Consider the following 14117-nt stretch of genomic DNA (forward strand, 5'->3'; position numbering starts at 1 on the left):
TTAATATTTTAAGTCGATATCAATCCAATGTTTACCCATCTCTTCTCTGAGACTGATCTTAGAAGGCAGTATTTCAAGAGATATTAAATTAATTCCAGAGTTTTAAGTAAAAGATACATTGAAAAATGTTTTTATTCATATATGCATGCTTATACCTAAAACTTAAATGCAGCAGAAACTCCTTCACACCTTCTGAAAAGAGATTGGAAATGTGAAAAACAATTTGAATGTGAGGCGATCCATTTTTAACAGATAAATAATATTTAGATTAAAAATTTGAATGTTAAATACAGCCCCATCTTAAGCATCTTGTTACATTATATATTGTAATTCATGTATCTAAGCATGTGTTCTGCAGGCAAGTCCCAGTACACTTGTGCCAGAGGACACTTAGCAGGGGTCTCTTCTGATAGGTTAGTGCCTTCCTTCTACTGCTTGTTAAATACTTTCAATATCATCCCTGCCTACACCTCTAGAAAAATCAGAGAAAAGATGTATGCATAAACAATAACCCTGATTCTTCCCATATAAGTTGTATCACTTGAGATCCATGTAACTGCAGAAGAAAAAACAGATGATAATTTTGCTATTTTCTTCACAGTGAGAAGCAAGAACACTCTTTTTATCAAGGTGAAACCTAGTGTTTACTGTTAGATTCTTCTAAAAAATTTTATTGGATTATAGTTGATTTACAATGTTGTGTTAGTTTCAGGTGTACAGCAAAGTGATTCAGTTATACATATACATATATTCATTCTTTTTCAGATTCTTTTCTCATGTAGGTTATCACAGAATATTGAGTAGAGTTCCCTGTGCTATACAGTAGGTCCTTATTGGTTATCTATCTTATATATAGTAGTGTGTGTATGTTCATCCCAAGCTCCTGATTTATTCCTCCCCATCACATTTCCCCTTTGGTAACCATAAGTTTGTTTTCAATATCTGTAAGTCTTTCTGTTTTGTAAATAAGTTCATTAGGTTTTTTTTTTTTTTAAAGTGTAAACTGTTTTTTGTTTTTTTTTTTTAATTTATTTATTTATTTTTGGCTGTGTTGGGTCTTCGTTTCTGTGCGAGGGCTTTCTCTAGTTGCGGTGAGCATGGGCCACTCTTCATCGCGGTGCACGGGCCTCTCACTGTCGCAGCCTCTCTTCTTGCGGAGCACAGGCTCCAGACGCGCAGGCTCAGTTGTTGTGGCTCACGGGCCTAGTTGCTCCGTGGCATGTGGGATCTTCCCAGACCAGGGCTCGAACCTGTGTCCCCTGCATTGGCAGGCAGACTCTCAACCACTGTGCCACCAGGGAAGCCGCATTAGGTTTTATTATATAAAAAAAATAAAGGAATGATGTCTAAAAGGACCTAACTTTAATACATTCTCTCTATATTTTAAAAACACTTAGTTATCTAACTAGTTCACTAACCAAACAATAAATTTTTGAAGTATGTAGCATTTATTAACAGATATTTTAAAATATAAGTTTAATTATTTAATTAATCCAAATCTCCTTAGAATAAGTGTTCCCCTAAAATATGACATCTATTTTCACCCTTCCATTTTTTTCCATCAGAGATCCACCTACCTTTTTAAAAAGCCATTTCAGTCATTGGCAGAAAGAGAAGTGGTACCGATTTTTAAAGTGTAACAGTTAGCAGATGAGTGAATAGGGAAAAATACAGTGTGGTCCCCACCCACACCCTAAGATTGTATGCAGTGAGTACATCAGGTGTCCTTCCATTCTTAGCAATCATCGTCCTAAGCAGAAACTTGAAAATTTTATGTCTAGACCACTGATATCACCAAAGGTGTATGTCTGATTCCTCCCTAGCTGACTGGAAATATGGAGACTTTCGCAAGAAGGATGTTAGATTCACTTTTAGTCAGATGTTAGATTGAATCAGTATATTTCATAACTTTCATCAGGACATCCAAAAAATGAATTAAAACCAGAATGTAACATGCCCAAGTTTTTCTCATGTTGTTTAGCTCTTGAGTCTAAAGAGCTGAAATTTGATTTTGAGCAACCCTTAGCCACTCCCCAAATGGACAGTTCCTCTTTATCTCAGGGCCTAAGAATAAAGTTAAATCTACAATGGATATGCTGCCGCCACAAAAATATCAAATGGACAAACCTGTAAAGAGTACCTTGCAAAGAACAGCACCCTGATGTTACCACTACTTTTATTAAAGCTAATTTTCAAAATATAATATCGGGAGGAAGGTAGTGTAATGCAGGGTGAATCCAAAGTCTTTCATGTGGCTGCTGCTGCTGTGGTTATTTCTAGATGAGTGTAGGTTTTCCCTAACCAGAACTGGAAAGCAAGCTGGACTGGCCCTCAGGGGTATTGCCTTTTACCGCTTCAGCATCCTCTCCCCATTGAATCTGACCAACTGGATACTCAGCCACAGTGTCCCCAGAAAAATGGTAAAAATGATTTCCCTTAGCCAGTCACCCTGCTCAGGATATAGCACAACCTGGGTTCTTAAGGAATAGAATTTCTCAAAACTGAAAAAAATAATTAATCCCTTAAATGGTAGGAGGGAAATATGCTCACTTCCTGACATACAATAAACATTTAAAAAATAATTGCTGAAGGGTGGGATGAGAGCTGAGGAAGGAAGTGGTGATGGTGGTTTGCGGCAGGAATGGGGTCAGCAAGCAGCAGAGAAAAGAGAGCCAGGGAGGAAATGGCCTAAGAAAGAAAACTGGTACCAGGGTGGTGTCCGTGGGGAGCAGTAGCACTGTGCTGAGACCACCCCGGCAAAACTGTCGCAGCATCTTGTGGGATGCGGGACTTTCACTACCTCGCTTCCCACCCCGACACCCGACACCAGCTACACTGAGACTTCTATACACGTTGATAGATGCTCATAACAGCAAACCTGTGACTGTAAGGAAAGGTTACTGGTAACTTTGTAAACAACATCATACATGAAACAGTTCAATTGAAATTGAGCTGTAATTGGTTACATACTGTTAACTTGGAAATTATCATAATATTTTATTATGTTTAGTAAGTCCAGGTTACAGATGTTTCCCTACATTTTTATAAAAAGACACAGGGAAAGAATTCATAGTGTGGATTTCTTACTGGGAATTTTAGAGCCTTCAGCATTAAACACTTTGGGCAGAAGGATTTTCCTGATGCCCTTGACCTAGAGATTATCATACTAAGTGAAGTGAGCCAGACAAAGACAAATATCCTATGATATCATTTATGTGTGGAATCTAAAAAAAAACGATACAAATGAACTTCTATACAAAACAGAAATAGACCCACCGACATAGAACATAAATTTATGGTTACCAAAGGGGGAAGGGGAGGGGAGAGATAAATTAGGAGGTTGGAATTAACATATACATATTACTATGTATAAAATAGATAACCAACAAGGACCTGTAGCGCACAGGGAATTATACTCAATGTTATGTAATAACCTGTAAGGGAAAAGAATCTGAAAAAGAATATATATATATATATACACATGTATATATGCACATATATGTATACATTCTTATATATATATAATCTGAATCACTTTGCTGTACACCTAAAACTAACACAACATAAATCAACTATATTTCAACTAAAAAAAAAAACCCTACTTACAGAGAGGGAGCTAGTACTTGCTCATTAGTCTTGGCGCATCTTTGGATTGTAGATTGGGCAAGAGAATAATTATAGGTCTAGAAAGAACTTGATTCTGCAGCTAAATGGTTTCCTTGTTTTTTGGCAGTACACGCTGCCCATATAGTCATGTCATCGTCTTAACAGAACACTGGTCTGTACCCATATAAGAACTCGAACAGACACTGTGTTCCATTCATGCCAAGAGTGGAATATTTTCCACTTGTTTTTGTCAAAAACTTGTTTAAAACAAATCATCCACAGGGAAGGAAATAAGAATTGCAATAATGCCGTTCAAAAGCAATCAGCACATCAACCCATAGGCGTTTCTGCTATAACGTGATGTGTCTCTGAAAAACTTCACGCTCTGCCAAGTATACACTACATGGCAGGACTCACTGGGCAAACAGAGGACCAGCCATTCAACAGTCTTTGGAACGGTAGACACAGTTTTGTCGAACGTGATTATTAGCACCGGGAAGGACACTGCGGCTCCGCGGGCTAGCATCCCCTGTGGAACCGGAGGTTGCCGCAGCAGGGGTTAAATGCTCAGGAATGATAGAGGCCACGTGTGGCAACCCTTTCGCTGAAGCAGCACAGGTGGACGTAAGGTGGACACACCAGTGCAGGGCCGTGGGCCTGCCTGTCCCTCTCTGGGGAAGGGTCCTGTGAGCAGGTACACTTATTTAATTTTCTTATGGTAAATCCAGAGGTCTTCTGCCAGTGTGACCTCAAAACTGACTTTTTTTTTTTTCTACTGATGGTTATACTTGCATTCCTGCTATTCCCCTCCCCTTGCCTGGGAAAAGTTGTGTATAAATTATATTTACATCATTCCTCTATTGACCAAGAGTGTATGAGCTATGCAGTACAGAAGCATATATAGTAGCTAAAAAGACTGCTGGTTAAAATAGCTTTTCCTAGTTATAAATGTAATTCACCCTTGTAAGGAACTTGGAAAATATAGAAAGGTACACAAAATAAAATATGAGATTATAAGAAATAACTACTGTTAAAAAAAAAAGAGCTATCTCCTTCTGGTCTTTTGTCTATACATATTTGTTATACAGTTACGTTATACTATGAATATAAATTTGTGTCCTTTGTATTTATACTGTACATATTTCCCACTTTAGTAAATAGATGTCAGAAATTTGAACCATAATTTATTTAACAAAACCTCTGCTTTGGAATGATGAGGTTGTTTCACATTGTGGTAATAAACACCCTTACACGTAAATGATGCCTGTATCTTTGATCACTTCCTTAGGCTAGACTGCTAAGTAGGAAATTACTGGGTGTTTTAGTCCATCAGGGCTGTTATAACAAAAATACCACAGACTGGGTGGCTTAAATGGTCAATTATTTCTCACAGTTCTGGAACCTGTGAAGTCCAAGATCAAGGCACTGGAAGATTTGATGTCTTGGGGAGAACTCACTTCTGGCTCACAGACAACCATCTCACATGGTGGAAGGGTGGAGGGAGTTCTCTGGCATAAGAGCACTAATCCCATTCAAGAGGGTGGAACCCTCATGAGTTATTTACTTCCCAAAGGCCCCACCTCCAAATACCATCACATTGGGGATTAAGTTTCAACACGTGAATTTTGGGGGGATACAAGCTTTCAGTCTATAGTGCTGGGCCAATATACAATACAAGAAGTATAGATACTTTTTAAAAATAGTCTGATAAAAGTAAACTTTTATTTTTTTGTGTTTTTTAAACATAAGGACTTTACTACAAGAAGAAAAATAGCCAACAGTAAATGTGGTATTGTGGCACTTCTTTATTATGGGCATATCGTTTATTAGAATGGGAACGTGTTAGCAAGTCTCTTCTGTTCACAACTGTAAACACCTATGTGGTTAAGTACCTCATTCAGCATATCCTGGATTGTCAGCAGATCTAGTACATGGAGTATCTATACCATGCATACAGGCTAAATCAAGCATCAAAAAATGCATGTCATGCTTACGCCTTTACCTCAATCTAATTCTCTGTATATTTGCTGCCCTTCTCTTGTCCTGTTCTGTGTCTCTCCCATGGCCGTCTTATCCCTGGCTCACGATCTCCAGTGATGACTCCACTGTAAAGTTAACACTAAATGTGCCCCTAAGTCAAGCCACTCTATGGCATCAAAACTTCCTGTGGGACGTCTGCGGCAACTTGGAAGAAGGGAGAATGCACAGTCCTCTGGGACCTGCCCTTCCAATTTTGAGGTCCTCTGGGCATGAATATGTACAGAATAGTTAAAAGTACAGGCTTTGGAAGTAGCAATGTCTGGATCTGAGTCCCAGCTCTGCCTTCATGGACAAGGAAATACGTGGCGTCAGGAGTTCACGGCAGTTGTATCTGAAGTAGCAGGGCAGCAGTGGGGCATACTCAGACAATTGATGTTGATTGGTTTTAAAAGAATATGTAGCTTGAAATCTTTTTTTGAGAGGAAACGTAAAGACAGAATTTGGCTGGTTCGCCTCTCAAATGAAGTGAAAATAAACTAGTATTCAATTCAGAGGATTTAATTTCTTTCCATTGCAGTTTCTAAGTAAATTAAACTAATGGGAGTTTTGAAGAAACTGCTTCTGTCAAATCTTTGGACACTTATGGGGAAAACCAAGTGAGCACAATAAAATAGAGGCAGATATATGTACTAAAGATCTTTTCAGCAGCTGTTAAACCTGTGTCATGGGGAACTTCACTAAAGACAAGGTGTGCTTCCAGTTTTTTTTACTTATTTATTTTTTTAAGTTAACAGTAACTCAAAAGCTGACTCTCTTCCTCTCTTTTCAGCCAGCATATGTCCCAAAAAAGCTAATCCCAGTAACAATCATCAAGCAAGGTAATTTGTGTGCCTCTGCTCTGGATATGTGTTTAGAACTATTTTAATACACTTTTTAAACTGAGATAATTAAACATAGCACATAGTTTTTCAATTTTTCTGATTATTTTCCAGAAAAAATTTGAAGAAATCAGTCTAGTAAATTAGAAGTTGACAGATAATTTTGACTCTTGTACTGTTAGGCCAGGTCTTGGCAAAGCACATTGGCTGGACAACCAGGGACAGAGCAACCCTAACAAGCATTAAGTTTTAAAATCCAATTAAATATATGTGGCTTTCTTCAGGATTAAGATAGCTTACATGTAGAAAATCATTAATAGGATATTTGGATTAATGAAATGATAATTATGATATAGAGGTCACTTTAAGGAAAGTAAAGAAATCCAGGTTTTAAGAGTTATGTTTTATTTCAGCCTCCACTCATTTTTGTTTTGACTTTCAGTTTTTCAAATTATTTAAATGACTCCATTATTTCCAGAAAGTTTCTTGGTGGAAGAGATTGAGCACTTAAAATAGTTATTCATTTTAAGGAAACACAATGTCCCAAGAGTATTCTCAAAACAGTGTCAGTCAGTATTGGAATTATCCAAAGATTCTTTGCTCTGAAAATGTACATTTCCTAAATCTCTTTATTTACTGAGTCAGTCTTTGCCTCATTTTGTGCTAGTTCTTTAACTTGGGTAGGCTGCAGAGAGTAGGGCTGAGAAAGGAAATTTTTAGCTAATTAGAATGGAACACTTTCATTGCTTAAAGGCACAGGAATTAAGATAAGATGTGCCTTCTAGACCTTTCGTTGCCTGTGTAGCCAGCCCAATGAGTTCCTTTCTGTTAATTAAAAAGTTAGATCAGGGTTTCTCCAGTGCAGATGGTGTCATGTTATTAGCTTCTTTCTGCTTCCTGACTATTTTTTTTCCATTCACACTGTTATCTTTTGGTATTTCAACAGTGATTCAGAATGTTACTCACAGGGCCTCAACTAAATCCCCAGAAAAGACTCCCTATGGAGGAACAATACTGGGTGAGTCTATCTTGAAATCTACACCTACATTAGTCAAGTCAGGCTCTTTTTTTTGATAATAAGGCCTTATGGAATTTTGCACTGTGAGCAGGTCTGTTAAATTGATGTTGGTTCATTTACCTTCAGTATTTAGCATCCTGGCTTGTGACCATTCCAGGCTAGGATCCAAGAGATGCTACCTCTATCCTAGTGTGTTAGAGAAACAACTCTAGCTTGTGCCTATTGGGCATGATGGCTCCCCTCCTGCCTACCCCACAGGGCTGTTGCTGTTATGAGGGAGTCTTTGTCATATTGAATTACTCTCTTAAAAGTTGTTATTAATAATGGTGTTTGTTCACACATTTTAAGCAACCATTTTACAATTTTTGAGTCTATGGATTAAAAGCCAGAATATTTGGTGGTTCAGTTCTGAATATGAAAAAGATTCTGCATAAAAGTTACTGTCATATTTTTTCCAACATTTTAAAGTTTGGGTTAAAATTGACTAAGCAAAATAAGCACAAAACTTCATGGTTTCTAATGCTCTGAACTTTGTGATGGGATGCATTTTCTTTTACTTCTGTTTTCTTTCAGTCCACCTTGTTATTCCAGGTCTTAATGAAACCACCATAAAACTTCCTACCTCCATAATGTTTGAGATTTCGGATGCAATCAAGACACAGTTAGGTAAGCAGCAAAGATCTATATGTGAACTTTGCAGGGACAGTACTAGCAGTGATATTCCTAGGATATCCAAGGGATCTAGCAAATGAGCTGTTTGGGGATCTCAAAGTAAAAACTAAGGAACAGGCACGTGCACTGTTGATGGGAATATAAAATGGTACAATTGCTGTGGAAAACAGTATGACGATTCCTCAAAAAATTAAAAATAGAATTACCATATGATCCAGCAATTCCACTGCTGGGTATATAACCAAAAGAACTGGGTGGGGAAAAGGTCTTAAAGAGATATTTGTACACTCATATTCATAGTAGCATTATTCACAATATCTAAAATGTGGAAACAATCCAAGTATCCATCAACAGATGAATTGATAAACAAAATGTGGTATATATATCCAATGAAAGATTATTCTGCCTTAAAAAGGAAGGAAATTCTCACATTTGCTATAGTATAAATGGACCTTGAGGACATAATGCTAAGTGTAATAAGCCAATCACAAAAGACAAAATGACTGTGTGATTCCACTTATATGATGTACCTAGAGTAGTCAGATTCATAGAGACAGAAAGTAGAATGGTGGCTGCCAGAGACTGGAGAAGGAGGAAAATGGGGAATTAGTGTTTAATGGTATGGAGTTTCAGTTTTACAAGATAAGGAGAGTTCTGGAGATGCATGGTGGTGATGGTTGCACAACATTATGAATGTATTTAATACTACTGAACTGTACACTTGAAAAATGATTGAGATTGTAAATTTTTTGTTATGTATCTTTTACCACGATAAAAAAAATTGGAAAAAAAGTAAAGGGTAGATAGGATGGAGTGTTGGAGTTATTCATATAAATCACATTCTATAGGGAAATAGTTATTTTATATTTATATTTATGAAAGAAAAGTGAATGATCAAATTAACCAAAATATACACATTTATACAGGTATAATTTTCAAATGGAGTCATTGTTATAAATTACACTTATTATACTATACTATCAAGGGGCCACTAGAGGTCTTCAGTGGTAACTGAGGTAAGGGTCAGGTCTGTTAGAATTATTATTTACTTTGAGATTGATACTGCTTCCTACTTCTAGAAAGCACCTGATATGATTTTAGTGTTTACAAAACATAAAACATAACAATTTGGGGAAAAAAGCAGCAAAATTCTGTAAAAGGAGTCCAGGAAACAATTGGGGTGGCCAGTGGGCTAAGCTAGTTGCTGCATTTGAGTATCACATTAGTCTGAATTCTCTCTGTAGCAGAGGATCTCACCCTTGATGAAGCATCGGAAGCCGTGGCGGGCTTGTTACACCCAGGCTGCTGGGCTCACCCCCAGGATACTGATTCCGTGGGTCTAGGGTGGGGCCTGAGAATTTGCATTTGTACCCAGTACTCAGGTGATACTGGTGCTGCTGGTCTGGAAGCCACACTTTGAGAACCACCCCTGTAAAGTCTCTGGAGAATGTCTTGGGCCACTGATAAATATGGAAGAAGGTGGCATGATGTGGTGGAAATTGAACAAGACTTAAAAATGTAGAATATTTTTCTTGAACTAGGCAATGGCTAAGAACTTCAGCACTTATATACTTGAATCTTCACATTTTATGGGTGTGGAAACAGGCCCAAGCCCCTGTTTGGCAACATTTATTCAACAAATATTTATTAAGCATTACTCGGGGCCAGAACTGCAAGTGGCTCGGGACATAATTGTGATTTACACAGGCATGGGACCCACCCACACAGGAACCTCAGACTTAATTTCTCCTCCCTCATTGAAGGTCTGACCTGTTTGCTTGTTTGATGTTAAGCAATCAGATTGTAACAGTTCTAAAAGGTAAACCTTTACGTTCTCCTTAGCTGTTAGTTTGAGAACTTCCTGGAAGAAGGAGGAGCAAAGCCTTAATAAGTGGGTAGAAAAGCATAATTAGTGGACTTAGAATTTTGGAAAAATTTTCAAAATCTATGCATCATCATTTTATTAAGATATGAACATATTTTCCCATAAATCTTTGTGATTTTGTGCAGTTGTTACATTTTTACTGTAAAACATTCATACCTGTTAGTCCTATGGTGTTACTTCCAAGAATGTAGACAAGTGATTCTAGGCTTTATTTCTTTAATTTGTGCATCAGACTTGATCACCTCCTGTTTATCTATAAACCCTGAGACTCAACTCTACATCATCTAAATGCTGTGCTAAAAGCCAGGAAGCTTCCATATGAAATTCCCTGAGTGAACCTGTGTTTAGAACCAGAGCTCAGGACTCTTGCACTCACCTGTTCTCTGCCCAGAGCCTATTAATACTTAGCCCCGTGCCTGGGAAAGACTCGCTTGTTCTTCTTTCTCGAGATAGTTGCTTTAGGTGTAAGGATAGGTTGTTTATTTGAGATTTTTCTTGTCTCTTGAGGTAAGATTGTATTGCTATAAACTTCCCTCTTAGAACATCTTTTGTTGTGTCCCATAGGTTTTGGATCATCGTGCTTTGTCGCTAGGTATTTTTTGATTTCTTCTTTATTTCTTCAGTGATCCACTGGTTATTTAGTAACATTGTTTAGCCTCCATGTGTTTGTGTTTTTTACAGTTTTTTTTTCCTGTAATTGATTTTTAATCTCCTAGCGCTATGGTCAGAAAAGATGCTTGATATGATTTCAATTTTCTTGAATTTACTGAGGTTTGATTTGTGACCCAAGATTTGATCTATCCTGGAGAATGTTCTGTGTGCACTTGAGAAGAAAATGTATTCTGCTGCTTTCAGATGGAATGTCCTATAAATATCAATTAAGTCTATCTTTTACAATGTATCATTTAAGCCTTGTGTTTCCTTATTAATTTATTGTCTGGATGATCTGTCCATTGGTGTAATTGGGGTGTTAAATTCCCCACTATTATTGTGTTACTGTCAATTTCCCCTTTCATGGCTGTTAGCATTTGCCTTATATACTGAGGTGCTCCTATGTTGGGTGCATATATATTTACAATTGTTATATCTTCTTGGATTGTTCCCTTGATTGTTATGTAGTGTCCTTCCTTGTCTCTTGTAACAGCCTTTATTTTAAAGTCTATTTTGTCTGATATGAGTATTGCTACTCCAGCTTTCTGTTGATTTCCATTTGTGTGGAATACCTTTCTCCATCCCCTCACTTTCAGTCTGTATGTGTCCCTGGGTCTGAAGTGTGTCTGAAGTGGGTCTCTTGTAGACAGCATATATATGGGTCTTGTTTTCGTATCCATTCGGCCAGTCTGTGTCTTTTGGTTGAAGCATTTAATCCAATTACATTTATGGTTATTATCAATATGTGTATTCCTATTGCCATTTTCTTAATTGTTTTGGGTTTGTTTATGTAGGTCTTTTTTCTTCCCTTCCTTTTTTCTTCTCTTGTGGTTTGATGACCATATTAGTGTTGTATTTGGGTAGGTTTTTCTTCTTTGTGTGTTTATCTATTGTAGTTTTTTGGTTTGCATTTCCCATGAGGTTTTGATAAAACAGTCTATATATATACAAGGTTGTTTTAAGTTGCTGGTCTCTTAATTTCAAATGCAATTCTGATTTCCTGCATTTTGTACTCTCCTCACGGTTGCTGGTTTTGATATCATGTTTGCTTATGAATTCCTGCTTTTACTGTATGTTTGTCTTTACCAGTGAGCTTTCCTATTTGTGATTTTCTTGTTTCTAGTTTTGGCCTCTTGGGAAAGAGTTGTTCAGAAGGAGAAGAAAAGGAAGGAGCTGGCCAGTCTCTTACTGATTTGGTCCCTAATCTGTTCATCAGAATTCAAAAACCAGGATTTGTGAAGGAGACCGAAAATGAGCAGAGTTTTTCCCACACCACTGCTCTCACTTTTTTTTTTTTTGGAGTGTAGTTGATTTACAGTGTTGTGTTAGTTTCAGGTATGCAGCATAGTGAATTAGTTATACATATATGTATATGTCCACTCATTTTTAGATTCTTTTTCCATATACGCCATTACAGAGTATTGAGTAGAGTTCCCTGTGCTATACAGTATGTTCTTATTAGTTATCTATTTTATATATAGTAGTGTGTATTTGTCAATCCCAGTCTCCCAATTTATCCCTCCACCTCCCTTATCCCCTGGTAACCATAAGTTTGTTTTCTACATCTGTGACTCTACTAGTGTTTTGTAAATAAGTTCATTTGTACCCTTTTTTAGATCCACATATAAGCAATATCATATGATATTTGTCTTTCTGTGTCTGACTTATGTCACTCAGTATGACAGTCTCTAGGTCCATCCACATTGCTGCACATGGCATTATTTTGTTCTTTTTTATGGCTGAGTAATATTCCATTGTATATATATACCACATTTTCTTTATCCATTCCTCTGTTGATGGACATTTAGGTTGCTTCCATGTCGTGGCTATTGTAAATAGTGCTGCAGTGAACACTGGGGTGCCTGTATCTTTTCGAATTCTGTTTTTCTCCATGTATATGCCTAGGAGTGGGATTGCTGGGTCATATGGTAGTTCTACTTTTAGTTCTTTAAGGGACCTCCATATTGTTCTCAATAGTGGCTGTACCAATTTACATTCCCACCATCAGTGTAGTAGGGTTCCCTTTACTCCACACCCTCTCCAGCACTTATTGTTTGTAAATTTTTTGACGATGGCCATTCTGACAGGTGTGACTGATAGCTCATTGTAGTTTTAATTTGCATTTCTCTAATAATTAGTGATGTCAAGCATCATTTCATGTGCTTTTTGGCCATCTGTATGTCATCTTTCAAGAAATGTCACTGTTGAACTGAAATGTGTTTTGTTCCTTAGTTCTTGGTTTTAAGGACTATTTCCTAAATTTTTTGTTTTGTTTTGTTTTTCCAAAGTTCCACCTGCTATCTTAATATCAGTTCAAGCTTTTCATTTTCTTTAATTTAGAGAATTAAACAGTTGATTTTTTGGTTTGCTTTGCTTTTTGCTTTTGTTATTCTGATACGAATCACTGAAACTTCAGGATTAAGTGTGATTTTAATGAAGACAAATTAAAATGCAGATAGTATATGTATTTTAAAACTTATTTCTAGGGAAGCACCTATCTTAAATTGAATACATGGTGAATTTCTTACACATTGAAGAGACTGATAGGCAGTATGTTTGAAGATGTCCAGTAAACCCACTGAATGTACCATTTTAGACTATGTTACAAACTACATTTTAGATTTACTGGTTTTTATGAAGAGTGTGAGCATAAACAGTTCTTTATACCAATGAAGGAGAAATAAACTTTCCTGAAGTTATTTACCACTGCAATTCAGAAAAGTCCTGTACAAGAGGTTAAATCCTAAAAATAATATTCTCATTCCAGCAGGACCCAATGTGGGACATCAAGAAATTAATAACTTTTGTTCTAAGAACACATGGTATGAATAATGAGAGAAATAAACAAGAAAGCTAGTAATACACACACCTCCTGGGGACATGAAAAGGGTTTGCCAAAGCCAAGACTTAGCCTGCCAATAATGAAAGGAAACAACTGTGTTGAAAAACAGTAAGAAGAATCAGAGAGGAAAAGGAATTTCCTGGGGTTTAGGCTATGTTCTAATGGCATTTTACTCTGCTGTTGCCAAGACCAGTTGTACATAGATAGTGTAGGTGAATGCTCATGGCTTGATAGGAGTCACAGAGAGTCCCCATTCAAGTTCTTTCCCTTCAATCAATTTCTCTCACACCCAAAGAGCCATGTTTAGAAATACGGTATGCCTCTATAAGGAATTAGTGATGGGTAGAGAATACAAATACCTCTTGGGAAGGTAGTTTACTGTTTTTCTTCATTAGCAGCCTAATTTTAGGTTAATGGTATTACCCTGTAAGAGCATGCATAAGGAGCTAAAGCAAAGCAATTCAGAGCATTGCCTGAAAGTCTAGAATCTGGAGGTTAAAATAAATAAATAATTTTTTAAAATAAATAAATACACAGTCCTAGTCAGCCAGGGAAACACCAAGAGTGTAGGATATTACACAGGAG

General features: G+C 37.1%; 1 protein-coding gene across 31 annotated transcripts in view; it reads left to right on the forward strand.

Annotated features, from left to right (window-relative positions):
- Positions 1-14117, forward strand: part of ABI3BP (ABI family member 3 binding protein) — a 262429-nt gene that overhangs the window by 118333 nt on the left and 129979 nt on the right. For all 31 annotated transcript variants that reach the window (XM_082654463.1, XM_082654466.1, XM_082654485.1 and 28 more), the window contains exons 7-9: positions 6416-6464; positions 7411-7482; positions 8056-8148. In XM_082654463.1, coding sequence (XP_082510589.1) covers positions 6416-6464; positions 7411-7482; positions 8056-8148 — 214 coding nt within the window. The remainder of the gene's footprint in view (positions 1-6415; positions 6465-7410; positions 7483-8055; positions 8149-14117) is intronic.

The sequence above is a fragment of the Grampus griseus genome (genome assembly GCF_964374135.1).
Source record: "Grampus griseus genome assembly, chromosome: 5".
Taxonomy (NCBI): domain Eukaryota; kingdom Metazoa; phylum Chordata; class Mammalia; order Artiodactyla; family Delphinidae; genus Grampus; species Grampus griseus.